The sequence below is a fragment of the Doryrhamphus excisus genome, chromosome 1 (assembly GCF_030265055.1).
Source record: "Doryrhamphus excisus isolate RoL2022-K1 chromosome 1, RoL_Dexc_1.0, whole genome shotgun sequence".
Classification (NCBI taxonomy): Eukaryota; Metazoa; Chordata; class Actinopteri; order Syngnathiformes; family Syngnathidae; genus Doryrhamphus; species Doryrhamphus excisus.
The window spans coordinates 37,271,686-37,299,239 of NC_080466.1; the positions used below are offsets into that span (position 1 = coordinate 37,271,686).

The 27,554-nt window shown below is 41.1% G+C and overlaps 2 protein-coding genes across 2 annotated transcripts; both read left to right on the plus strand.

The window, feature by feature from the left end:
* The first annotated feature begins 194 nt into the window (after positions 1-194).
* zgc:109965 (Nicalin-1-like) lies at positions 195-8,835 on the plus strand. The gene is made up of 16 exons (XM_058073706.1): positions 195-285; positions 512-696; positions 1,863-2,053; positions 2,126-2,270; positions 2,388-2,485; positions 2,566-2,643; positions 4,001-4,104; positions 4,191-4,279; positions 4,360-4,499; positions 4,770-4,948; positions 5,041-5,128; positions 7,662-7,700; positions 7,859-8,031; positions 8,100-8,153; positions 8,219-8,297; positions 8,423-8,835. The coding sequence occupies exons 1-16, from the start codon at positions 281-283 to the stop codon at positions 8,483-8,485; spliced, it is 1,710 nt and encodes a 569-aa protein (XP_057929689.1). The 5' UTR covers positions 195-280; the 3' UTR covers positions 8,486-8,835.
* Positions 8,836-9,428: 593 nt separating this feature from the next.
* Positions 9,429-19,175, plus strand: myorg (myogenesis regulating glycosidase (putative)). The gene is made up of 3 exons (XM_058091353.1): positions 9,429-9,594; positions 14,242-14,594; positions 14,706-19,175. The coding sequence occupies exons 2-3, from the start codon at positions 14,332-14,334 to the stop codon at positions 16,495-16,497; spliced, it is 2,055 nt and encodes a 684-aa protein (XP_057947336.1). The 5' UTR covers positions 9,429-9,594; positions 14,242-14,331; the 3' UTR covers positions 16,498-19,175.
* Positions 19,176-27,554: the final 8,379 nt, after the last annotated feature.

Genomic DNA, 27,554 nt, shown 5'->3' on the forward strand with positions numbered 1-27,554 from the left:
TGGGTATTAATATACAGGATATTTTTATTATCAATTATCTTCAATAGAGGGACACAAAAACCTACAATGTGCAGTTATGAACAATATTCTGAATCATGGGAGACATGCAAGGATAGTGCATGCCCATGTTGGGGTGGGGGGGGTTGTGTTTTTGTGATTAGCCTCAAGCTGATCCCTTGGGAGCAGATGGTGAATGATGGCTTACCTAGAAGCCTTGAGTGACAACTTAGTGTGTACTTGGGAAGAGAGCGTGGGGAGCCGAGGGAGACCTTAACATTTTATGAGGTGAGAAATCTTGCTGTGTTTATACTGTTGTGTTATGTTGCATCATTAAAGGTGAGCAAACTACTGCTATATATAATGTACAGTATGTAGTAAATAGATTTTATAATGCTCATTTTGGATACATAAACCTACCAAGTCATGAAAAGTAACCTATTTTTTGTACACAGTTCAGTTTGTGTATCCTGTGCCTTGCTTAAAGCCTATTGTCTGCTTTTTTTTTCCATAGTCAAGACCCCAACAACAAGCACCAAGCAACACGTGGCATCATGCTTTTGCAGGATTTGAAGGTTGTCGTCATAGTATTGCTGCTCTGTGTCCACGCTCTGCATGGCTCCACTCTCTCTGCTGCATCCTCCTATGAGTTCACTGCCCACAGGATGCAACACTACAACCTGGTAAAACAGAAGCACGGTAAGCCTCACAATTCATAACCAATACATAACATAAATGGTCAGTTTGTATGGGTTAATGATATCAATGTGGCATCCTATATGTGAACTCGCTTGCCACAACATTAGGTACACAACAATTGGCTCTACTTGGATAATAAGGTTCACTTTGTTTTGACTGACAAAGGCATGCTGCAACATGTTTGTTATTCTAGTTTGTTATTCTAGATGAAGTGAGACTGCACAGGATTGATGCAATTTTTAATATTTTGGTGATTTAACAATTCACAATTTTTAATCATGTCTTTTTTTACAATGGTTTATTCTGGGTGGAAAAGTTTAATTTTTTTTAATTTATTTAATTTATTATTTAAATTATTTAATTTAAAAAATAGGCTCATTATTTAATTTTACATTATTTTTACTACTCTCCCCCTACCTTTATGTTTTTTTTTGTATACATATTTTGTCAAACTTTTCTAATATTAAGGAATTATTTTTATTAGATTTTTATATTTGTGGAAAGCTGCTCACACAAAAATGGCATTTCACTTATTTTATAATAATAAATTATTAATAAACATAATAATATACACATATAATAAAAATATTATTAATTATTAATATTATTAATATTCATTCATTCATTTTCTACCGCTTTTCCTCACGAGGGTCGCGGGGGCTGCTGGAGCCTATCCCAGCTGTCTTCGGGCGTAAGGCGGGGTACACCCTAGACTGGTCGCCAGCCAATCACAGGGCACATATAGACAAACAACCATTCACACTCACATTCATACCTATGGACAATTTGGAGTCACCAATTAACCTAGCATGTTTTTGGAATGTGGGAGGAAACCGGAGTACCCGGAGAAAACCCACGCATGCACGGGGAGAACATGCAAACTCCACACAGAGATGCCCGAGGGTGGGATTGAACCCTGGAGCCCCTGGTCTCCTAGCTGTGAGGTCTACACCACCGTGCCGCCCTATTAATATTTTTATTATATTTTTATATCAATATATCATCACATTTATATTACTTTTCTAGGTATGCAAATTATTATTTATAATTACATATGCGTTGTTATTTTGTGTCATTTTAGTAATATTTAAAATGATAGCATTAGAACCAAATGACATCTAATGATTAGGCTGAATATATTCATGGTCATTTTAATGGATATTTAGGTTGCCGTGGTGTCATTGTGGTAGCCGAGGCCCGCTCTTCTGACGAGCCGGTGCTGACCCGCCGCTGTGTCATCATGAGGGTAGCAGACTTCACCACAACAGCCTACAATGAAGCTCAGAGACAAAACGCTGCTGCCATTCTCATCCTGCTGCCACAAAACATCTCAAGTGTACCACATGAAACAATCCGGGTACGAGCTCTTTTCAACCAACTCTACAGTTTTATTTTTTAAACAATATATATATCATTCTGTGTCTGCTAGTCCTTCATGGTAAGTGAGAGTGAAGCCTTGATGAAGGAGACCCTAATGCCAGTGTATGTGGCCCCTGAGGATGAGCAGCTTCTTTATATGTATGAGGAGGTCAAGCGGGCTGCATCCACACGGACCTTGCCAATATTCATTCGAGGTGACAGCTGACACTGCTACTAAGAAGCAGATATTGGAAAATAATAAAAACATACACAATACTCACTGTGCAGCATGTAACTTTTTAACTAGTGCGATATGTTTTCATCTGTGGCAGTCCTGCAAAGTATGGTGACAGCGACAGCCTTTCAAATCTTAGTGAGCAACAATTCTCCCATCAAGGCCATCACAGACAGCGCTTTGGTCACACTGGAAGTAAGTCACAATGCAGATAGAAAATACTTTTTTCCAATTATTCACAGTTGTACTAATTATGAATTTATGGATGTATTTAGGGAGTGCTTCCTGGAACAGGCCAAGACATACCCACTATTGTGATCACCGCCCATTACGATTCCTACGGACTAGCACCGGTGAGTTTGATGCCTAAGAAAACATAAATCTGTGCTTCAATTCAGTGGCTGTAATGTTTGGGGGCTACATTTGATGATCAATGTCTACCCCAATTTGAAGGTTCCTGCAGATCCAGCCTTATTGTCCTATTGTTTGCGGTATGCATCGCTGCTATCCGTCATGGTCTCCCCATATCCCAAGATTCTTTGCACACCGCTGCTTACTCCTAAAATATATTTTGAAATGATGCCATAAAAAGGCACCTTTATCCTGTATTCATAAATTCACAAGACTTATATATAAGTCATCAGATAAGATGAGCAAGAGAAACATCCTGCTTGCCAAAATAGTAATTTGCTGCACTGTCAAGTTTACTTTTCAGTTCTAAATAGTAGTAGAACATTAATATTTCTCTCACTTTATATCTAAAGAAAAATCTACTGCTACCTGCAAAACAGATAATAGATAAGACAAGTTCTTTAAGAATAATGAAATGTACAATTTCATACAGTTTGTATACAAGGAGACAAATGGCTTCTTGAAAAAGTTTGGCTTTATCGAGAAATGTCTGACTATTCATGCTTAAATATTATATATATATATATATATATATATATATATATATATATATATATATATATATATATATATATATATATATATATATATATATATATATATATATATATATATATATATATATATATATATATATATATATATATATATATATATATATATATATATATATATATATATATATATATATATATATATATATATATATACAAATAATATATGAGACAACATATGCAAGGGGAAGGATTATCTCCTCCTCCTGTGAGGGACAGAGCTGGTGATGGGCAGACTCACATGCCCGTACATCCAACACTATTTAAATTTGGTGATATTTGGTGTCTATATATGGATAGGCTCCAGCACCCCCCACGACAACTGTCAGGATAAGCGGTAGAAAATGAATGAATGAATGAATGCTATAAATAACCCACCATGGGGCCAAAGTAAGCTGTAGCTGATAAAGAGGGTGAGAAACAGTATTGAATTTGATCTCACCAGGATGTACAGGATGTCTGCATCATCAATAAATTCTATCCATTCATTCTTTATTATTTTGCATTATTATTTTGCAAGTTTTGCAAGACCCCTGCACCCCTCGTGAGGACAAGCAGCATAGAAAATGGATGGATGGATTTTTTTTTTAGACTATAGATGGAGTTTTCTTACCTTATGGATAAAAAAGTTGTCTTTTTCCAAAGAAGGATGGATTGGGCATAACTTACATGTAATCAACAAGTTCAATTAACATCTTTGTTAAGGGGAATACATCTGTTTATTTAATCTGTTTGTGTTATGCAGTGGCTGTCCTATGGAGCTGACTCTAATGGAAGTGGTGTCATCATCTTGCTAGAACTGGCTCGTCTCTTCCATAAGCTTTACAGTAGTCCAAGTACCAGACCCCGGTTAGTCACAAATAAAATACTACAGTAGATATTTACATTTTTCCCACAGTGAGGTACCTTTTCTGTCATTATGCTTTCTCATGTAGGTATCATTTAATGTTCTCTCTCACTGGAGGAGGAAAGTACAATTACCTGGGCACAAAAAGATGGATTGAAGAGAACCTGGACCATGCCGGTGAGTTACAGGTTCCGGTTCAGAGTTTTAAGTGTTGTCTTCTCTTTAAAATTTGTCTCATTTTGAAATGTTCTCACCAGAGTCAAGTCTTCTTCATGACAATGTGGCATTTGTGTTGTGTTTGGATACGTTGGCTAATGATGATGAGCTGTACATGCATGTATCCCGTCCACCTAAACCTGATACTCCCATGCACGCCTTCATTCAACATCTGGAGGAGGTAAACCATGACAAGGCACCACTAGTGATTGTAAAGCTCCACTAGATGGCACTGCTGGGCTTTCTTTCAATTTATATTTGCCATAAAGCAGAGTTCAGTCTAGAGGGAGCATGACTGAATGATGACTGATTATTAATTTAGTTAAAGTTTTATAATGAACACTTTAATGCGTATTTTATATTGTATGGTGAAACTGAATTTTATAAAAAGGCATATTAGACAGGCACCACCACTTAAACCAACCAACCAATTTTTCTCACTTTTACCCAGGTTATTTCCTTCAGATTCCCAGGAGTGAAGACCAGGTTGGTCCACAAGAAGATCAACCTGGGGGAGTCCACAATCGCCTGGGAGCATGAACGCTACAGCCTGCGTCGGATACCTGGCTTCACTCTGTCTCACCTGGAAGACCCCAAATCTGAGCGACGGGGCTCCTTGCTGGACACAGTGTAGGTCACAAATATGTTTATTATTATTATTATTATTATTGCCCCCTAGTGGTATAAAGATGTGTTCTTTCTATGCAAATGTCTCTTCACAGCTCACAGGCGGACTTGAGGAAACTTAAGCGCAATGGCATCATCATAGCAGAGGCACTGGCACGTTATATGTACCATCTATCAGGCATGGTGAGAATCGGCTCTGTGTCCACATTTGTGGTCTGGTTCTCTGGTCCAGATCAAAAGTAAATAAAAAAAAACCACACACCCCAAAAAAAAGCCCTTAGCATTCACAATTAATTTTGTCATAGAAACTACAGCTGCACAGTCAAAACATGTAATTATGGTGTAAATTAAGCATCAAGTAAAGACATGTTTGGGCAGCTTATGACGTGGCATAGTAGAATATGGTGGTTATTTGCATATTCTGGTATTTCTGCTAGCTCAGATTTCATCAAATGCTTCTAAAATAAACTTGCATGTTGCAAGCGTTATTTCAAGATATGAAATAACGCAGGTCAGATTTAGGTTAACTCCTCCTAGTTTTCTACTCTTATGACCTCCTCGACATATTTTGTTATTTATAGATGTTAGGAGAAAGAGTACCACAAGCTACCCAGCATGCCTTGCAGCAGTGATTGCATGTGACCATTCTGGTGACTCAAGTGTGCCACAGTAGCACTGCCGGCTACAGTTTCAATGTTAAAGGTTTAAAAAAAAAAAGAATTTGGAAATGCTAAGTGGGCCAGATCAAGACTCATGGCGAGCCTGATGTGGCCGGTGTGCCGCAGTTTGCTCACCCCTGCTCTGGACTGGCTGCAACTTGTTTTTTATTAGCCTGTGGCGCATTAAACCAAAAAAAGGAAAAAATAGAGTAAAAAGAAGCTAAAATGTAGATACTAATAACTAATGATAAAACAAAGCCTTGTTTTTAAATATACTGAAGTTTTTTTAAGCCGTTTTACAAAATGTAATATACAGTGAAGAAAATAAGTATTTGAACACCCTGCTATTTTGCTATTTCTCCCACTTAGAAATCATGGAGGGGTCTGAAATTTTCATCGTAGGTGCATGTCCACTGTGAGAGAGATAAACTAAAAAGAAAAATCCAGAAATCACAATGCATGATTTTTTTAACAATTTATTTGTGTGATACAGCTGCTAATAAGTATTTGAACACCTGAGAAAATGAATGTTAATATTTGGTACAGTAGCCTTTGTTTGCTATTACAGAGGTCAAACGTTTCCTGTAGTTTTTCACCAGGTTTGCACACACTGCAGGAGGGATCTTGGCCCACTCCTCCACACAGATCTTCTCTAGATCAGTCAGGTTTCTGGGCTGTCGCTGAGAAACACGGAGTTTGAGCTCCCTCCAAAGATTTTCGATTGGGTTCAGGTCTGGAGACTGGCTGGGCCATGCTAGAACCTTGATATGCTTCTTACGGAGCCACTCCTTGGTTTTCCTGGCTGTGTGCTTCGGGTCGTTGTCGTGTTGGAAGACCCAGCCACGACCCATCTTCAATGCTCTGACAGAGGGAAGGAGGTTGTTCCCCAAAATCTCACAATACACGGCCCCAGTCATCCTCTCTTTAATGCAGTGCACTCGTCCTGTCCCATGTGCAGAAAAACACCCCCAAAGCATGATGCTACCACCCCCATGCTTCACAGTAGGGATGGTGTTCTTCGGATTGTACTCTTCATTCTTCTTCCTCCAAACACGCTTATTGGAATTATGACCAAAAAGTTCTATTTTGGTCTCATCTGACCATAAAACTTTCTCCCATGACTCCTCTGTATCATCCAAATGGTCATATGCAAACTTAAGACGGGCCTTGACATGTGCTGGTTTAAGCAGGGGAACCTTTCGTGCCATGCATGATTTCACATCATGACGTCTTAGTGTATTACCTACAGTAACCTTGGAAACGGTGGTCCCAGCTCTTTTCAGGTCATTGACCAAGTCCTGTCGTGTAGTTCTGGGCTGATTCCTCACCTTTCTTAGAATCATTGAGACCCCACGAGGTGATATCTTGCATGGGGCTCCACTCCGATTGAGATTGACCGTCATGTTTAGCTTCTTCCATTTTCTAATGATAGCTCCAACAGTGGACCTTTTTTCACCAAGCTGCTTGGTAATTGCTCCGTAGCCCTTTCCAGCCTTGTGGAGGTGTACAATTTTGTCTCTGGTGTCTTTGGACAGCTCTTTGGTCTTCGCCATGTTACAAGTTAAAGTCTTACTGATTGTATGGGGTGGACAGGTGTCTTTATGCAGCTAACGACCTCAAACAGGTGCATCTGATTCAGGATGATACATGGAGTGCAGGTGGACTTCTAATGGGCAGACTAACAGGTCTTTCAGGGTCAGAATTCTAGATGATACACAGGTGTTCAAATACTTATTTGCAGCTGTATCACACAAATAAATTGTTAAAAAATCATGCATTGTGATTTCTGGATTTTTCTTTTTAGTTTATCTCTCTCACAGTGGACATGCACCTACGATGAAAATTTCAGACCCCTCCATGATTTCTAAGTGGGAGAAATAGCAAAATAGCAGGGTGTTCAAATACTTATTTTCTTCACTGTACATAAAGTTATCAAAGTAGCCACCCATTTCATTTTCAGTATGTGGCTCTCTGTGGAAAATGTTTGGACACCCCTATATTGTGTATATACTTTATATGACTCATAACTTTAAAACAATTATTAATGTCTTTTTTAGGGTTCACCAAAAGATGTGCAGCTCTTCAAAGGCCAGTTGGTAAGCGCCTTACTAAGAATGTGAACACCATGCTGACCTCTAGTGTTCATTTGGAAGCATTACATACTTTCAGTGTTGTCTCTTTTCATCTAACAGTGACAAAAGACATGTTTTGAAGATTCACACTTCAATGTGCTTTCACTTTGATTTTTTTGCAGGACTTCCACGATAATCGAATATCCAGTCTCATGTCCTTCCTGACCTCAGTCCCTCGGGCCACTCAGCTAATGGATAAAGAGTCCAGTCATATCCTGCTCGTCAACTCACTGGAACAGGAATTCAAACGTTACTTACAGCAAGTCCACAGGCATACTTTCAGGCAGGACAAAAGGTTTGATTAACAACAACTGCTCGTGTGTGCTGAAACAAGTATTTAATTCGCTACCATTTTCCACACAGGGATCCTGATATTACATTTTTTGATCAAATGAGCCAGCCGATAGTGATGTACAGGTAAATATCTGTTTTCATGTTTGTTTGTTGAAATGTTATGTTTACTTACTTTTTTCTTCTTACAGGGTAAAACCTGCTGCATTTGATCTCTTCCTAGGTGGATGCATCACCGCATATTTGGGCATTGTTTACTTTGCAATACAGGTATTTTCACATTTCCTGGTATTGTCATAAGGCGTCAGGATGGAAATAACAGTGCTTAGTCCACTCATTGTGGCTTAGTGCATATGTTTTCATGAATATCCTGTACTTTCTCTTCTCTCTTACAGAATTTTGGCTATGTCTACAAAAAACTGAAGGCAGCAGTGAAACCAATGAGCTGCACCAAATAAGACATGGCACATTTTGGGGAAATACAAACATGAGATACAAGTGTAATACTCAGTTTTGGTTGAGTCATTTAAAAAAAATATATGTATATCAAACTGCATTGTGGTTCTTATTACCTTAAAAAAAATACATCAAAATCTCTCTGCCAGTGCTCGTCATCTTCTTTTTCAACTTTTAATTAATTTATGCCTGCAAAAAAAAACAATGCAACATAAGTCAAAATGTGCCATGTCATGAAGTATTGGAGACAAAGCAAATACTTTGCAATTGTTTTTATGTGAGACAGTATTTAATGTGCCCACAACTAATAAGGAGAAGCTGCAGGCCTGACTTCCGACACCCGTATTTTAGAAGGGAGGGCAATAAAGGCTAAAATCGCATTTGAAAAATGAAAAATACAAGTACGCATCAGATATTTTAAAGTTGTAATTATCAAATGGGGTGGGAAAATATTTTGACTCGTGGAGTTAACAAAATTGTCCGGGGGCCAAAACATATGTATATTTAACACACACACTATTTTATGCTTATAATTTTTGTCTAATTTTATCTGTAAAAGTGTTATACTACCAGCTGTATGTTCTCATTTTTTCAGGAGCACTTTAACATCAGAACACAAACTATGTCATTTAATTTTACAGTTTTGTTGTGTTTTTTTTTTTTTTTTACTAAATAAGACATCCGACTTGTAAGTCATGTTGCCAGTTTGTTTGTTAAAAGTTGAAATACTTAGAAAGCAACTGGCGAGCCAGGTTCAAATGCCTGGTGGGCTGCATGTGGCCCCCGGGGCGTAGTTTGCCCACCCCTGCAATAGGGCAAATAGAATTGCTTCCTGTGGGCGCTACCATAAAGTCCATATAATAGCCAACTATAGTTAGTAGATACAGTACTGAAAAAAAATGATGATTTTATTCGTTAGCTAATTCCCTTATTACCAAAAAGGCCTGCTTTACAGCTCAGTCAAAAACAACTGTGACGACGAACTACACTTCCCATCATGCCGCGCGCGAAAACAAGGCGGATACGCAACTGTCTTGGAAGTTTTTTTTTTCGACTCAAGAGTTGTGGCAACGGCTTGTGTCTGGTTCGAAGCGGACTTCTACACTGTTCGGTAAGAAAAAAAATACTTTTTATAATAAGTGACTGAAATACGCTGGAAGAGACCGCTTGCACGGTTTTTATTTTGTAAGTCATGTGTGTTTCGTTGGATGTTTTCCCTCCGTTAACTTTGCCTCACTAGTCTCACACAACACATACATAACCACTGTCACCAGACTGTCAAGAAGATGTTTTCCACGTATATCCACGTATATATTGCTGTGTTCGATATCTCCTTATTGTTTGAATTCATTACGTTAAGTAATTAGCGAGATGACGTTAAGATGATTGCATGCACGCGCTCGTGCTCTTCCCCCCACCCCCCTCAGCCTGGTGATGACTCCCATCAGCATGTTTGTGTTTACTGTCACCATAGAATAGCTGACAATGTAGATATTAATCTTTCTCACCTTACACCGCAGACAAAGACTAGTCCAAATGTCCTCCTTTAACGTCAATGACAAGGCAGTTTGGTTTGGAACTTAACCTTTCAGGGGCTGACATTCAAAGCTAGGGGTGGACTTGGCTGACTACATTTGACAGATTTATTTATAGAGTGATAAATATTCATTCATTTTGTATCGCTTATCCTCACAAGGGTGGTGGTGGTGGTGGTGGGGGTGCTGGAGCCTATCCCAGCTGTCTTCGGGGAGAGAGGCGGGGTCACCCTGGACTGGTCGCCAGCCAATCACAGGGCACATACAGTATAGACAAACAACCATTCACACTCACATTCATACCTATGGACAATTTGGAGTTGGCAATTAACCTAGCATGTTTTTGGTATGTGGGAGAAAACCCACGCATGCACGGGGAGAATATTCAAACTCCACACAGAGATGGCCGAGGGTGGAATTGAATTCGGGTCTCCTATCTGTGAGGCCTGTGGGCTAACCACTAGACCGCCGTGCAGCCCGAAGTCATAGATTTTTATTGTAAATTATTTAGGGAGTCAACAAAGTAACGATTATTTTAAAAAAAATCAGGTGTTTTTAAAACAATGAATACAAATATTTGGATATCAAAGTAAATATAGTATTTAACAGGGGGTATGCAGAGGGATTTTTTCAGGTTAATTAGACAATTTTCAAAAATGTTTCCCCCACAAGTTTACATGTCTTTCCCCCTATTTATGATTGCTCAACTGCATGAGTTTGGGTGTGTTTTGTGCAGGCGGGGCACAGGTGGGTGTTACAGACAGCACAGGCACACACAGAGACAGAGAAGAGAAGCGAGACTCACTAGACACATTTCAGCTACATGGATAATGAAAAAGCAAAGATTAACATTTCATATTGCTCAGGCACATTAGAACTGTACATCCATCAGTGCTGTTGGAAGAAGAAAAGACAAGCACGCTGAGCCATAAGAACTGGCTCTTTGAAAATAGCAGGAATTCCCATCACTACTTAAAATACACAGTAACATGAATCCAGCATATTGTAACAAATGGATAAATGGAAAGCTTTCATCAGACAGCTTATCTTTCAGCTATCAGCCAGGCACAGAGAAGCTCCAGCAATTGCATGGACACCCTACTCATTCAGTGTAATTACATGCGCAATGATTATGATTTGTTATTGGGATAGGCCTATTGTAGATTTTTATGATTGTTCTTCTAAGCGCACCCCACTTGTCAATGCATATAAATGAGTCATGAGTGGGATAAATACACTTTTGCCTTTATTGAGAAAAGTAAGAAAAGTTGCTATTGGCTGCTATCTTCTAATTTGCATCTCATTGACATTTGATGGAAAAAGTGCTGTAAGAGATGTTACGCTGGGTGGCACTTGTGCCAGGTGTTGAGGACCCCAGAGCAGAGACCAATGTACTGTATAAAAAAGTAGCACTCACAGAGGAGGAAAATCAAAGTACAACAAAAGACGCCAGTGACAGAAGGTCACTGGGAAGCTAAAAGTACATACAAAGTAGCAAATAAGGATTTACCAAGTTGCTCAACTACTTACAGACACTAGGCAGAAAAAATACGAGTAAGACAGCGAGACAAAAGGTCAAGAGCAAAAATGACGCGTGCAAGTTACAGGCATGAAAAGACATGATAAGGCGAACGATCTGGAAGTGGAGTGGTATTCATTCCTTCATTCATTTTCTACCGCTTTTCCTCACGAGGGTCGCGGGGGGTGCTGGAGCCTATCCCAGCTGTCTTTGGGCAAGAGGCGGGGTACACCCTGGACTGGTGGCCAGCCAATCACAGGGCAGTGGAGTGGTATAAGAAGGCCTAATGGCTGATGGGCAACAGATGTGCAGACCAGGAGAGCAAGGCAGGAGTCCGCTGCAGGACAGAACAGAGACAACAGGGTGCAGCAGACCAAAACAAGTGCGGATCATGACAGGAGAGACAAAAAAAATGGAGTTAAACACCTTCATTCCAGCTATAATAACAAATAAACTTGTTAATGTAAAACTGCATCTCTCAACATTCTCCCATCACACGTTGGTTTTTGGGACCTTTTTTTTTAATTAGCACAATTGAACATCAAGCGCGCAGACCTCACAGCTAGGAGACCAGGGTTCAATTCCACTCTCGGCCATCTCTGTGTGGAGTTTGCATGTTCTCCCCGTGCATACGTGGGTTTTCTCCGGGTACTCCGGTTTCCTCCCACGTTCCAAAAACATGCTAGGTTAATTAGCCACTCCAAATTGTCCATAGGTATGAATGTGAGTGTGAATGGTTGTTTGTCTATATGTGCCCTGTGATTGGCTGGCCACCAGTCCAGGGTGTACCCCGCCTCTCGCCCGAAGACAGCTGGGATAGGCTCCAGCACCCCCTGCGACCCTTGTGAGGATAAGCGGTAGAAAATGAATGAATGAAAATTTCATATTGTCTTGTTCTCGTGGACCCAATGAGTTGGGCGTGACAATGCATGACGATTTGACACTGTAGTACATACGCTGTATTCATGCTTACATGCTGTTCACACTCTTTGGTTTACCATGTTATGCTCCCAAATGTAATAGTGGTAAACAAACCCCAATATTGTTATCTGCTTCGGTAAAAACAGTGTTGTGTTGCCTGAACAGCCCCTCTTGGCTTCCTTTTAGAATAGGACTCAGATGCAGTAAATCTGTTTGTCTTGCTTCCTGCCTGGGCACTGCAGCTGGAGAGGAACCAGCTTTCGGTGCTGGGTTAATTAATGATGGCTTTATCTTATCTCTTGTGTTGCCGGGGGAAAATCCATACCGAGGGTGGTTGAACACAGAATCAGTCAATTTGATTGGTAATTAATAGTAAGGGGAATTACCAAGAGGACTGGCTTATCTTTTATCTGATGTGCAATGTAAGCCACAGTTACTAACATCAATGTTTGGACGCGAAACATGCAGACATTGTCGTATTTTTTTTTTTTCCTCAGGTTTTTCAAACTAGCCAGAAGGAGTCAGTTTACTTCCAGCTTGGCTTTGTTTTGCTTGGTGAAGCAGAAAGTTTAGTATGCTTTCCTCTGCCTCCTTGGATTGGCACAGCTCTAAGGCCAAAATCCCCCCTTTCTGCCTTCAGTTCCTCCCATACAAATGACTTTGGTTGAAGTTGTGTGTTTAAAATGCAGCAGGGAGAGTGCATCTCATCCTCTGGTGGATAATTGGCAGTGGATTTGTTGTTTAAATCTCAAACACGCTTTTAAAGTTTACATAAAGTTCACAGGCTTTGAGCTGACAAATGTACTAAATAGTTGGAGAGGCTGCATGACAAAATTTACATATTCACAAACCAATGGAATTATGGTGATGTATCATTGTATTCCTTTATTGTAGGGGCCATGATCGTTGTTCAGGATGTATGTACCTCCATATTAAGATCATGGTTCGGCCCATCAACCTAGCTAGCAGATAAATCTCCAACAAATGCTAAATAAAATACTAAAATAAATATGAAAATAGGGCAGCACGGCGGTCGAGTGGTTAGCGCGCAGACCTCACAGCTAGGAGACCAGGGTTCAATTCCACCCTCGGCCATCTCATGTTCTCCTCGTGGGTACTCCGGTTTCCTCCCACATTCCAAAAACATGCTAGGTTAATTGGCCACTCCAAATTGTCCATAGGTATGAATGTGAGTGTGAATGGTTGTTTGTCTATATGTGTCCTGTGATTGGCTGGCGACCAGTCCAGGGTGTACCCCGCCTCTCGCCTGAAGACAGCTGGGATAGGCTCCAGCACCTCCCGTGAGCCTTGTGAAGAAAAGCGGGAGAAAATGAAATGAAATGAAAATGAAATATGAAAATATTAACTTTTCTTGTTTACATGCAGAGGAGTGCAACAGTTATTTTATTTCTATAACGATATAATAGAAGTTCCTTATTACTTGCAGTGCAGTCATACTCAGATTGTAGCCCTGTTCTGGAAAATGACGGAACACTGGTTTCATCTTTTCCACATGTCTACTTACATATTCCACCGTCAATGCGAAGTCTTACCAAACAGGAGACGGTAAATGGTTTCTAATCTTTGGTTTCTCCTTGGCACTAGTCACGACTCCTGGCTGGCCTTCACTGTATTTGTACACTTCATGTTTACCATGTGGGAAATGAGTCTGCCTCTGTGCCGAATTTAGTAGTCTGTACTGAAAACCCTGTACCCCTACTATACTGTCATTCTAAACTATGTCACGTTATGTAATCGCACAAAATCTCTCTCTTTATGACAGACAAAGAGCAACGAAGAGGATTCCCCTGAGAACAATTCAATGATCTGTTGAGTGTCAACCCAAGGAGTTGGTGGGTGAGCAGCGCAAGTCATGTACCAGGTTGTACCAGGGGGAGCGGGAGGCACAATTACAGATGTTATCCCCAAGCAAAAACACAGCAAGGACACCAGACCCATAGTGGGAGCAGGAGTTCTTGGTCTGGTACTGGTGATAGCTGCAGTGACTGCGTGGTCTTATTACATTGCCTCTCTCCGAAAAGCTGAGTTACTGAAGACTCAGCTGCTGGATCTAAATAAAGATGGCTACATTATTCGCAACCAGGGAGGCGCTATTGTTTTCAGAATGGATTTCAGGTGAGTAACTTTTGCTTACCTTTAGATTAAGACAATGTATTTATGCAATTATTTTTGAAATACTTTTACGAACATCTCATCTTGGGTTAATGCTTGGGTAATTTCCAACAGATCAGGGACATTGGATTTGGACTCTTGCACTAAAGAAGGAGAGCTTCTTAGCTGTGGACGCACCACTGACAGAAGCCTCAACTTCTTCATTGAGACAGTGCGGCCCAAAGACACAGTGCAGTGCTATCGTGTACGCTGGGAGGAACTGGTTCCAGATATTTCTGTCGAGCACGCCATGACATACAAGTTTGCCCATTGGTATGGTGGCGCGGTGTCAGCTATTCAACACTGGCCTATTTCGATCTCAGGACAACAGTCTCCCAAACCTTTTGTTACTAGCGACATCTACTCAAACCGCAATGAATTTGGGGGAATCTTGGAAAGCTATTGGCTTTCCTCCAATGCCACGGCTATTAAAATTAATAATTCTGTACCGTTCCACCTCGGCTGGAACGACACAGAGAAGACCATGTACTTCCAAGCTCGTTACAATGACAGTCCGTTTAAGCCAAACCCATGGGAGGCTCCTTGCGCTGAACTTAGCTACAGAGTATGCGTGGGTTTGGATGTTACATCCATACACAAGTACATGGTCCGTAGGTACTTCAACAAACCAAATAAAGTACCTGCTAAAGCCATGTTTCAGCATCCTATTTGGTCCACATGGGCACTTCATAGGACTGACATTGATCAGGAAAAGCTTTTGACATATGCTGCCAACATTCGCAAGCATAATTTTAACTGTAGCCACTTGGAACTCGATGACCGTTACACGCCTCGCTATGGAGAATTCGACTTTGACCCAGTCAAGTTCCCGAATGCCTCTTCCATGTTTCAAAAGCTCAAATCAGATGGATTTCTTGTGTCCCTCTGGATTCACCCTTTTGTCAACTACGACTCTGCGAACTTCCATACTTGCGTGGAGAGGGGGCTGTTTGTTCGAGAGCCTACAGGTCATCTGCCGGCGTTGGTGCGCTGGTGGAACGGCATAGGCGGTATTGTGGACTTCACAAACCCCGAAGCTCGTGACTGGTTTGCTTTTCAGCTTCGGTCCCTCCGCTTCAAATATGGAGTGTCCTCTTTCAAATTCGACGCTGGCGAGACCAACTACTTACCATGGAAATTCAGCACCAGAACTCCCATCCGGGATCCAAGTTTTTTCACGAGACGCTACACAGAGATGGCTATTCCGTATAATGACAGAGCAGAGCTGCGTAGCGGCTACCAATCTCAGAACATATCATGCTTTTTCAGACCTATTGACAGGGACTCTGTGTGGGGCTATGAGTTGGGGCTCAAATCTCTTATTCCCACAGTACTCACCATCAGCATTCTGGGTTATCAGTTCATTCTACCAGACATGATCGGAGGGAATGCTTATCTGAACCGCACAGATGGAAATCGGGCATTACCTGATCGAGAACTCTACATTCGCTGGCTGGAATTATCCGCTTTCATGCCTTCCATGCAGTTTTCTATCCCACCGTGGGAATATGACAACGAGGTGGTTGAAATCGCTCGCAAATATACAGCTCTCCATCAGAGTATTGTCGCGCCACGGGTTCTGGAGCTGGCCGGTGAGGTGCTGGACACCGGAGACCCGATCATACGACCTTTGTGGTGGATCGCCACGGGTGATGAGACAGCATATAAAATTGACTCCCAGTTCCTGATTGGAGATGATCTTATGGTAGCCCCAGTTTTAGAACCTGGGAAGCAAGAACGTGATATTTACCTTCCTGCTGGTCGCTGGAAGAGCTATAAAGGGGAGAGGTTTGATATCAAAGAGCCATTGCACCTCACAGACTATCCCGTCGACCTGGATGAAATTGCTTACTTTGTTTGGGTGTAGACAGAACGCTTGCTCTGTAAATTCTGAGCTTTTTTTTTTTTTGGCAAAGGAAGTCTTCAGTCTTGTGGCAATTCAGCTCTCACTTCAAGTGTTAAATTGTTTTTCAGAAAGGCTCTCGATCTCACTCATTAATCCTAAATTGAATTAATTCATGTATATCTTGCACGATGAGATAGCAAGGTAGTTTTACGTGTAAGTCAGTGCATGCAATTATCTGTTCAAAGGGAACGCACTTACTGTGAATCAAATAAGGCATAATGCTGCAACGATGCATTGAAGGATGACAGAAAGACCTCGTTTTTTTTTTACCCCGTACGTGAAAATTATTTGTCGACTATGTGCAGAAAGTTTTGAAGAAGTTGCATCAGGTGCATCAGTCAGCATTTTTGGCTTCCTCAGATAACCTTTTTATTCAGTTTTAGTGACTCATCACAATTAACTGTTCTTTTCTGACTCCAAACACAAGTTAGCCTCTCATATACAACATGTACAATATATCTCATATACAATATATACAATATATATCTCATAGCAACTTTTCTTCAAAATCTGATGCATGTTTTTGAGTTTTTTTTAAACGTGATCTACAGTGGATCCTTGGTTAGCATCATTAATTTATTCCTGAAGGTCTGACTAACCAAAAGAGACTTCCCATAAAAAACAATGTAAATTCCATTAATTATGGAACAAAATGTTAACAAAAAAACACATTTTTATAGTTTAACAAGCAGAAAACAATTGAAATAGATATAAATTAAAGGGATAAATGAACAAATAAGGTCATTTTTTTACGATTCCTGATGTTCCCAAAGACACAATGTGTTAGCAAGATGAACACCTTCCTTTTCAACACCACTTCCCGGTTTTGCCACAAATAATTTTTTTTAATTCAATATTGTTTCTCACTGCAGTAAACCAAAATGGAGCCAAAGAAAGTTGCCAGAATTTTGATAAAGAACACGATTGAATTTGGGAAATAACTCGCGACAAAACTGGATGGTGGTTTTGAAGAGGAAGGCGTTGATCTCCAGTGATGGGAATAACGGCGTTTAAAATAACGTTACTTTTTTTAGTAAGGGGTAATATATCACCAACTTCATAACTAATCTGCAGCGCTGTGAGTGTGTTGCAGAGTGACAAGGGATGGGGTGAGATAACCACATAAGCAATGAGGATTGGCTAAGGTTTAGTAAAATTGCGTCTTCAGCCAATCAGAGAACTTTGGTGGGCGGGTGTTTAGAGCACATAGCACATAGCAACGAGGAGTACAGTAAATGTTTCATTCATCATCTGTATGCATTTACAACTGTTTTATGCATGTAAAACAACAAAAACGTCTCTTTTGTTAACATTTTTGAGAGTCAGTTGCTGATGACTGACTTGTTAGCAAGCTAAGGATGCTAACAAGGACGTTTTACTGATTTACTGACAACAAAATACACAACATAGTGTACGCTAACTGGAAAATGTATGCAAATGTAGGCAAAATTGTGCCGTACATTTTCGACTCACTGAAAAACATGCTAACCGGGGCAGGCGCTAACCGAGGTTCCACTGTATAGTGTTATAATGTAATTTGTTTTTTGTGGATTGGTGTATTATTATTGGGAATATATACGGGCTTGATATTATTGATGCTGTGTTTTTGCGTTATTTTTGTGTTATTCCTAAACTGCACAATATATATATCCCATCTGCTAATTTTATGAAAGTATTTTTAATTAAAGTCAAACATATTTATTATGATGTGCTGCATGTAAAGATGTTTTAATGTGATTTTTTTTACGTGTTTTTGATTCTGTGAACTAAGGATCAGTCTACCTCCACAAACGGTAGTATTTTCTGAAATGGGAGTTCTTTTTTTGCCTGCCTTCTACTTATTCTGACGGTGGACTTTGACATGTGGCTTACACATTAACCCCCGTGGGATATGTGTGCGCCTTTGACATAGTTTCATGCTAACAACACTGCCTATATATAGTAGTTCTCACCCTGCAGCTATTTCTGCCACAGATACTCTTGCCTTATGATGAGAAGAATCTCATACTGAATGTGGCTTTGCTTTCTTTCTCTTTTGACCATGTGATAAGCCGATTTATTTATTTTTTTGGGGTGGTGTGGTGGACTTTTAGTAAACTGACAATTGACAACATGTCATTTAATGTCATTCATTTTGAATGTACATAATTAAAGAAAAATGTTTCTTGCTGAATCAGAAATAATTTTGCACATAGTTTGTTTTCATTAAATACACCCATTCAGGGTATAAAGGCGAGGTTATCATTTGTAAAAGTAAATTACTAAAGAAAAGGGAAAATGAAAAGGATGAAATTTAGGTCAGTCTGAAGGCCATGCAATAAATGAAGCAATAAAAAACTGCAGCCTGTGTCGGTCTGAAATGTATGAAGAAGAATGCTCTTTTCAATATAGTATTGAAAGATTGACCCTTTTGGGACTTTTCAAACTTTTTGACACCCTGCTCATGATGGGGGCGATAATGGCGATGTGATGAAACAATTATGCAGGTTCTTCGGAGACTGTTCAGATCAATAAATCATCTGTGTGAGGCCAGAAAGTAAAAGTGTGTGTGACCAGATACTGAGATAAACAATTACAGAAATTCCTATTTTGAGTTCAAACACAAGTCACCACCTGTTTGTTACATTTCTCACTGCGACCTCCCACAGTCGTTTTTTTTTTTTTTTTTAAATGTGTCCCATTACACAGCATGCTGGATATGCTTCTAACTACTTCACTTGACTTGCTGATGCCTCATCTTTCCTCAAAATTGATTTTGTTGTGCCGTCTGTGTGTGTGGGGGGGGGGGTATATATTCATTGATTAGCTGTCTTGTGTGTGCTAGGGATCAATAATATTTGTTGGTTTGCTTTCTGCAATCATATTGTTTGTTGCTGAGACTGGAGAGATAATATATGCTGCATGGAGCTATTGGAGGAACCTACCACATGGAAAGAAACAGAATCATAACAACTCCCAGTTCAGACAACCCCAGTTCCTATCTTACATCATGTTTTTTTTTTTTTTTAATGAAATTGCAATACGGGTGGTTAGCGCGCAGACCTCACAGCGAGGAGACCAGGGTTCAATTCCACCCTCGGCTATCTCTGTGTGGAGTTTGCATGTTCAGGTATGAACGTAAGTGTGAATGGTTGTTTGTCTATATGTGCCCTGTGATTGGCTGGCCACCAGTCCAGGGTGTACCCCGCCTCTCGCCCCAAGACAGCTGGGATTGGCTCCAGCACCCCCCACGACCCTTGTGAGGAAAAAGCAGTAGAAAATGAATTAATGAATTAAATTGCAATACGGGGCTGCACGGCGGTCGTGTGGTTAGCGCGCAGACCTCACAGCGAGGGAGACCAGGGTTCAATTCCACCCTCGGCTATCTCTGTGTGGAGTTTGCATGTTCTCCCCGTGCATGCGTGGGTTTTCTCCGGGTACTCCGGTTTCCTCCCACATTCCAAAAACATGCTAGGTTAATGAGCAACTCCAAATTGTCCATAGGTATGAATGTGAGTGTGAATGGTTGTTTGTCTCTATGTGCTCTGTGATTGGCTGGCGACCAGTCCAGAGTGTACCCCGCCTCTCGCCCAAAAGACAGCTGGGATAGGCTCCAGCACCCCCGTGATCCTTGTGAGGAAAAGCGGTAGAAAATGAATGAATGAATGAAATTGCAATACTTCAGTCGATGTGTCAAAACGTGTCACATATTGAAATCCAAATGTTTTCTTGTGATCATGTGACACTGCAAACATCCAGGAGGGTGCAGTCTAGCTTCATTGATGAATTCTCTTGACATGCCAGATGTTACACCAGAACATACACACATTGCAGTAACACCACACAAGTAATGCATGAGCACACAAAACTTGGCAGAGCACTTCACCCCCCCCCCCCCTTTTTTCCCCCACCTGTGATCCCACCTGTGTGTCCATCTGCAATGGAGACCGTGTGTCTCAACTACCTTTACGTATCCTCTTTCTTTGAGGATGACTGTGGTCTGTTTTCAATGAATAGCAGTGCTGTGTTTAGGTTTATGGTTAGATAACGCTAGGGTTAGCGATGTTGAGGTTTTGGGTTTGAATCTAGAAGGTTGTGGATCTGTTTGTGGTTGTCTTATCTGTCGGAGTGTCATGACAGACATGAAACACATTTGACTTAGGTCCACTGCACGTTGTTTAAGAAAACATCAGGTCAATTCTAAGTCGACGTGAACATTTTAAAAGCGTGACAGGAAAGACCTTCAGTGTGCTTTTGTCAGGGCAAAAGGTTGATCAAAAATATCCGTACACAGGAAACATCATGAACAGCTTGGTTTGATTGATATCGTTTTCGGTAAATCGTGTTCCTTCATGCTCATAAAAGGTTGTAAGGTGCCTGGTTTGCTCATCTGGGTTTTGAAGGAAAATTGGTGCCATCCATCAAACAAAGAAAAGCTAACGTAAGTCTGACCAACAAAAGGATGACTAAAAAGGCAAGCAGCAAAGTAGCGAACATGTGAGGTTCAGGGACTGCTAAGGGTCAATCAATCAGCCAGTCAGCTCTTTTATTTAACAAGCGAAGAGCACAGACCCCAAAGGCCACACTCCATATTCTGGCTGGTTGAGCTTGCTGTCTTTTCGTGTAAAAGGAAGGAAAAGGGGGCACGGGGGGTGGTGAAATGAGAACGGAAAGAGGGCCGTGGGAGTGAGAGGATTGGGGTTGGGGTTGGTGATGAAGGTTCACAAAGGTTTGGCCTGTGTCCCCCTGGCATGCCGGTGTGCTTCATCTTCTCAGTGCAAGGGCCTGGAACTGGAGCTTGATGGGATTTTCAGCTCTGTGGCCTATACGCGGTCCCAGAATCCATCTGGAGGGCAGCACAGCAAGAGCCGGCCACTCAGCGACACAGCCATAAAGAATAACCCATAGGCGGACCGATGCCAGTGATCTGAGGCTCACAGCTCCGTTCAGTGGACAGGCCGACACTCTGTGACACATATTCCTGTCAGGCACACAGGCTGATCCCTAAGTTACTGTGTGCTGGGTGGAACAGACGGCACACTCTGTGAGGCAGCCTCCATCCAACCACTGACCGCTTCAAAGCTTGGAAAATTTGGAACGGAACAAGACCTTCACTATTCAGTATCCTTGATAGTCTGGACTACACAACTCTTAATTATATTTTCTCTATATTTTGTGTATCATAATACCTAGTGATTTCAGGACGGGGTGCTACAGAGGCTTCACTTGTAGAGTCGTACCTTGTGTGGTTCCAACTTAGTCAAAAAAATGTACAGATACTGAAGACTTTGGAGGATTTTTGCCCAATTTAGGTGAATGGTTATCAATTTCCTTGTGTCCTGTGTTTGACTAGCCGCCATTCCATATTTAATGACCACTTATTTGAGCGCAGACCTCGACCTAAGATAAATTGTTGTTCTTCTAATCTGTTGATTGTTCTTAGTTCATTTTGATTCAGGGATTTGACCATAACTTTGATGCCGTAGTGACACAAAATGACTCAAGCAGGGGTGTCCAAGCATTTTCTAGTGAGGACCGCAAACTGGATAACCAAAGGGTGCAGGGGCCATTTTTACATTTTTGAAAACTAGCCCATGTATGGATATGCAAAGATGTTTTAAAAAGTAATCTCAGCTTTACTATCAGTGACAAAGCGTACTATCGGTATGAACTTCTTCCCTTATATCGCACTTTTTGGCTCGTTTTTACTACTTATACAAATATCTCACCTTTCTACTCTACTACTACTACTACTACTACTACTACTACTACTACTACTACTCTACACCTTTCTACTATTTTTTCTTGTAAAATTACATATAATAGTCTTTTTTCTCTCAATATTGAGACTTGATTCTCTCAATGTTTTGTATTCATTCTTGTAAAATTACTGCTTTGTTGATATTTTAGTCTTGTTTAAATGTAGGCTGCACGGTGGTCTAGTGGTTAGCACGCAGACCTCACAGCTAGGAGACCCGAGTTCAATTCCACCCTCGGCCATCTCTGTGTGGAGTTCTCCCTGTGCATGTGTGGGTTTTCTCCGGGTCCTCCGGTTTCCTCCCACATTCCAAAAACATCTATCAGTCCAGGGTGTACCCCGCCTCTCGCCCGAAGACAGCTGAGATAGGCTCCAGCACCCCCGCGACCTCGTGAGGATAAGCGGTATAAAATGAATAAATGAATGTTTAAATGTATATAGTCTCAGAATATTCTGAAAGCTAATAAAAAACAATAGGGTGGGCCCCTGAGCCGCACTTTGAGCACCCACATGTTAAAGTATAATATGTTGTACAAGCTGACAATAGTGACACCAAAATGTTAATTCCTGTGAACAGTGTCCAACTTGTCCCAATTCATGACCTCCTATCCATTCTCGGTACTGTTTGTTCTATTCAGGGTCACGGGATCAGAGCAGGAGCCTATCCCAACTGACAACTGGTCAATCACAACATGGACTGGTCACCTGTCAATCACAGGGCACAGCCTGTACGGAGACAAACACACAACACACACATACAAGTGTTTATTGAGCGAGACTCATGCTGTCTCCACTATTAACGATTCTTTTCTTCCAATCTAAAGTTCTGTGGCCTGTTTCCGTAAGGTTTCCATAAACTTAACACAATTATCTGTGACCCTGAACAGGATAATCATTACAAAATGGATGGATTTCAGGACAGCATTCCATTTGAATAAGCATGTTGGAAGCGTTGTCTCTCTGCTTGCCAACAATGCTTCCTTTTGCATGTTCATTCCATTACTGCAGAGGAGTGCAATTAAATGGCATAACACACAGCATCCTGAACAATAATACCAGAAATGTATAATTGAAAATCAGTACCAAATATGCAAAGACAATCATTACCGCCTCTCATTATTGGATCCAATTTATGCACACCCCGGGAGACAGAGTAGCAAGTAATAGACACATACTATAGAGACCAATATTGGCATCGAACACAAAGATGATCCAGCCTGATAAAAACCAATATGACCGTGGAAAGTTTGGATCGAAAAATGCTTTTGCTTCCCCTCAGAGATGCCACATTATGAGCATTTTTTTTCCTCACTTCACCCGACGACTGTAAATTCAGTAAATGTAGCCCTGTGGTGGTAAGGTGGGCAGACGGCAGACTGTATAAATAAACAGAGTCTGTCTGAGGTGTAGCACTGTGGACCCCACCTGCCTACCATCCATCAGTATTACAGCAGCCAGTGGCAGCCCAATGGCCTTTTTATAGGCTTGTGAAATGATCAAACATCTGCTTATGACTATGTTTTATATATATACATGCTTCTAACATACAGTATCACGTCTTGCATCATACCACTACTACGAATTTGGGCAAAAGGTGTGCACTGAGACTATAGCATTGCCTTTATGCCCATCACATCAATAGCAGGACTTTTAAAAGGCCCAAAGCAACAACTAAAGGAGTGCAATCTGCGTTTTTTTTTTACATGCTTTCTATGAAACACCATTGAGTAAAGGGCCTCAGTCTCTATTGACTGATGCAAGAAAGCGTAAGAAAATTGATGTGAGCCACTCAGAGGGGGTTGAGTTTGTGGGCGAGTTAAGAGAACAACCTAAAGTCACTTGTAAGTCTTTTGGTGATCGATCATTTTCAGTGCTGCTGGACCCCAATACACAGAAAAGCTCTTATCGGATAGTCAAAGGTCATTCCTGAAAGCTTCAATTTTCACTAGCTAGATTTTTTGAATAAAGAATAAATAAGAGGTTGTCAGACTATCCTCACAAACAGCGAGATGGCAAGTTGCAAATAGCAAATTGTTATTTCCTATCACTATTAAGCAATAACTTAAGGCAAAGTAAGTTTTCATATGCTGTTGTGGTTTCAACCACTTTGTAAATCAAAATATACAGTATGTACAATTTAACATTCATTCATTCATTTTCTACCACTTATCCTCACATGGATAAGTGAGATAAGTGGAAATATGCTGGAGCCTATCCCAGCAGTCTTCTGACAAACAACTAATTGTCTTTGGCAATTAACCTAGCATGTTTTTGGAATGTGGGAGGAAACCGGAAACCCATGCATGCACAGGGAGAACATGCAAACTCCACACAGAGATGGCCCAGGGTGGAATTGAACTCGGGTCTTGTAGCTGTGAGGCCAGCGCGCTAACCACTTCAGCCACAATTTAGCTTGTTAAATGTTCATTCAAACTGACTGACAAGAACCAAGGTGCAAGCATTACTCTTGACAGTTTCGAGAGGGCACTCTCGGCATGATGTGGAATGAGATTGGGAGCTTGGTGAACTTGGCTTGTTCCATTCATTTAGCATATTCAGCCTCCCGGGTATGTTCTATATGCTGTTGTGTAGCTGAATAACTTTAATATGTCAGGTAAACATTGGTCTCCAATTTGGTGAAATAGATTTCTAAGTAATGCAACTTCCAATCCAGTGTGAATTATCAATTGTCATCATTGACGAGACACAGGTGCATACAGAACTGTTTGTACTCCAACAAATTAATTTCTGACAATTTCTGGTTCTACCATATCTTACTTATTGTGTGGAAATATGGGGTAATAACTATAAAAGCAATCTTCACTCGCTAAATGTACTGCAAAAAAGGTCAGTAAGGATAATTCATAATGCCGCCTACAGAGAACATACTAACTCCTTATTTCTAAAATCACAAATACTTCAACTTGCTGATATAGTTCATCTTCAAACAGCTAAAATAATGCATAAGGCTAAAAATAACCAATTAGCTAAAAATGTCATCCAATACTTCTCTACAAGAGAGGAGAAATATGGTCTCAGGGAAGAACTACATTTGAAACACTTATATGCTAGGACTACGTTACAAAAGCCATAGCATTTCAGTATGTGGAATCAAACTATGGAATGGATTGAGTAAGGAAATCAAACAATGCACAACGATGAGCCAATTCAAGAAACAATACAAGCAGTTGATGTTTGCTAAACACAAGGATGAAGAGTCTTGAACCAGTCATGATGTGCTATATATATTGACACTTACTGTGTTACGTGACAAAAAAAACCTTAAACTATATTAGGAGAGCAGGAAGTGAACAAATGTAACAGTACGTGGTTAAAAAAATACTAATTAATAAAATAAAGTAAAAAAAAATCTTACCTTTGTTCACTTCCTGCTTTCCCAATATAATTTAACAGTTATTGATTGTAAAAGTACCAGATGGAGGGGTAGGATTTAATAAGCTTTGCTTCTTCCTACTCCTTTTGGACATGTGGAACTGGGAACTTATTATGGGATGCATCCAATTGTAATCTGATGCATGTTCAAATGAAATAAAACCATTAACATTACCATTACAAGGTAGAAATTCACCTGATCAGTTGTCTGACTTGGAGAAGACCTTATTTGCATACTACATTGGAAGGTTTACGTTAGGTTCATGTTAAAACGACTGCATTTCCTTATTCGGTGCATGTTGACGGAAGTTCAGCACATGTGACAAAAGTTGAGGCCAGTAACTAGCTTGGCAGCTGTAGTCGACTGCCAGGTAGCAAAAGGCCCTGTCCATAGAGGAAGGAAATGAATCCAAGTGGTCCAAGGTTAATGGTGGCTTAGAACAAAATGGATTCAGTGCCAGGGGTGTGCTGACAGGTGATTTGACAAGAGTGAAGCCGCTCCATCAATCTCATGTTGGCCTCTCTGACCCCTCCCCCCCCCGCCCGGTCATAGCAGCTAGGGGGCGCCGGGTGTCACGGCGCTGTGACCTTTACAGGTCTCCAGACAGGCCCACCTGCTGTCAGCCTAAAGCTTCCCCTATGGCCGGAGGAGACGCCATCACTTCATGCTCGACTACCATAATGAAACTGTGATTGGAAGATAGTGAACTGTGACAGGTGGTGCCAGACCCGAAAGTCGTCTAGTCAAAATCAAACGCCTCGCTTCAGGTGTCCTTTTTTTTTTTTTTTACGCTCTGATTTTTTCCTTTGAATCGGTTTGACAATTTAATGGTCCAAAACGGCTGATATGCCGGTGAAGTTTTAAAACACTTTCATACATCACACAGTTTTTGTGTACTGGTCTTTCACACTGGGAACCAATATCAGGTGCTGTTATGTGCACGTGGATCTTCATTTTTTTGTGTGCGCACATGCTCTTCTCATCTCAACCGGCAAAGTCGCCCCCCCGCCCCGGGGAGGCTTGCCTTCACGTTTAAACCTGACATAAATTCCCTGTCACAAATCCCCGGGGCAACCAGGTCTTGCAGGCACAAAAGCAAATATTTCTGTTCCTGATCATGGCCATTCCCTCTTAACATCCTCCTCTGAACCTACCCTAGCACCACAAGCTAGCCATTTGTCACAAAGTCATTATAGAATTATTGATCGGCAAGCAATTAACACCTTTCTTCTCTTCCTCTTTGCTGAACCACCCTCCTCCTCCCCATCCTTTAATTTGAACTTGGAGAGAGAAAGAAAAAGGAGGTGGTGGTGGTGGTGGTGGGGGTGGGTGTGGGAGTAACACATTTAATCCTGTTGGCATTTCCTAGTTCTCTTCAAATTAATAGGACGACAGGGACAAAATGGCTTTTCTTTTTCTGCCGCTGATTTTCCTCGCCTTGTCTCGTCTGCTATCGTTCTTGAGCAGACAGAAAGCTGCTTAGATTACAACCGTTTCATTCATTCATTCATTTTCTACCGCTTTTCCTCACAAGGATTGCAAGGGTGCTGGAGCCTATCCCAGCTGTTTTCGGGCAAGAGGCAAAGTACACCCTGGACTGGTGGCCAGCCAATCACAGGGCACATACGTATAGACAAACAACCATTCACACTCACATTCATACCTATGGACAATTTGGAGTCGCCAATTAACCTAGCATGTTTTTGGAATGTGGGAGGAAACCGGAATACCCGGAGAAAACCCACGCATGCACAGAGAGAACATGCAAACTCCACACAGAGATGGTAGAGCGGGGAATCGAACCCAGGTCTCCTAGCTGTGTGGCCTTCACGCTAACCACTCGCACACACTGTGCAGCCCCAAAGGGTAACATTCATTCATTTTCTA

Bases quoted from the DNA above. Each gene is read 5' to 3' on its own strand.
- zgc:109965 (XM_058073706.1), top strand. The intron at 4,500-4,769 runs GTAAACCATGAC...ACTTTTACCCAG, and splicing joins TCATTCAACATCTGGAGGAG to GTTATTTCCTTCAGATTCCC. The intron at 7,701-7,858 runs GTAAGCGCCTTA...ATTTTTTTGCAG, and splicing joins AGCTCTTCAAAGGCCAGTTG to GACTTCCACGATAATCGAAT.
- myorg (XM_058091353.1), top strand. From the start codon at position 14,332: ATGTACCAGGTTGTACCAGGGGGAGCGGGAGGCACAATTACAGATGTT. The intron at 14,595-14,705 runs GTGAGTAACTTT...AATTTCCAACAG, and splicing joins GTTTTCAGAATGGATTTCAG to ATCAGGGACATTGGATTTGG.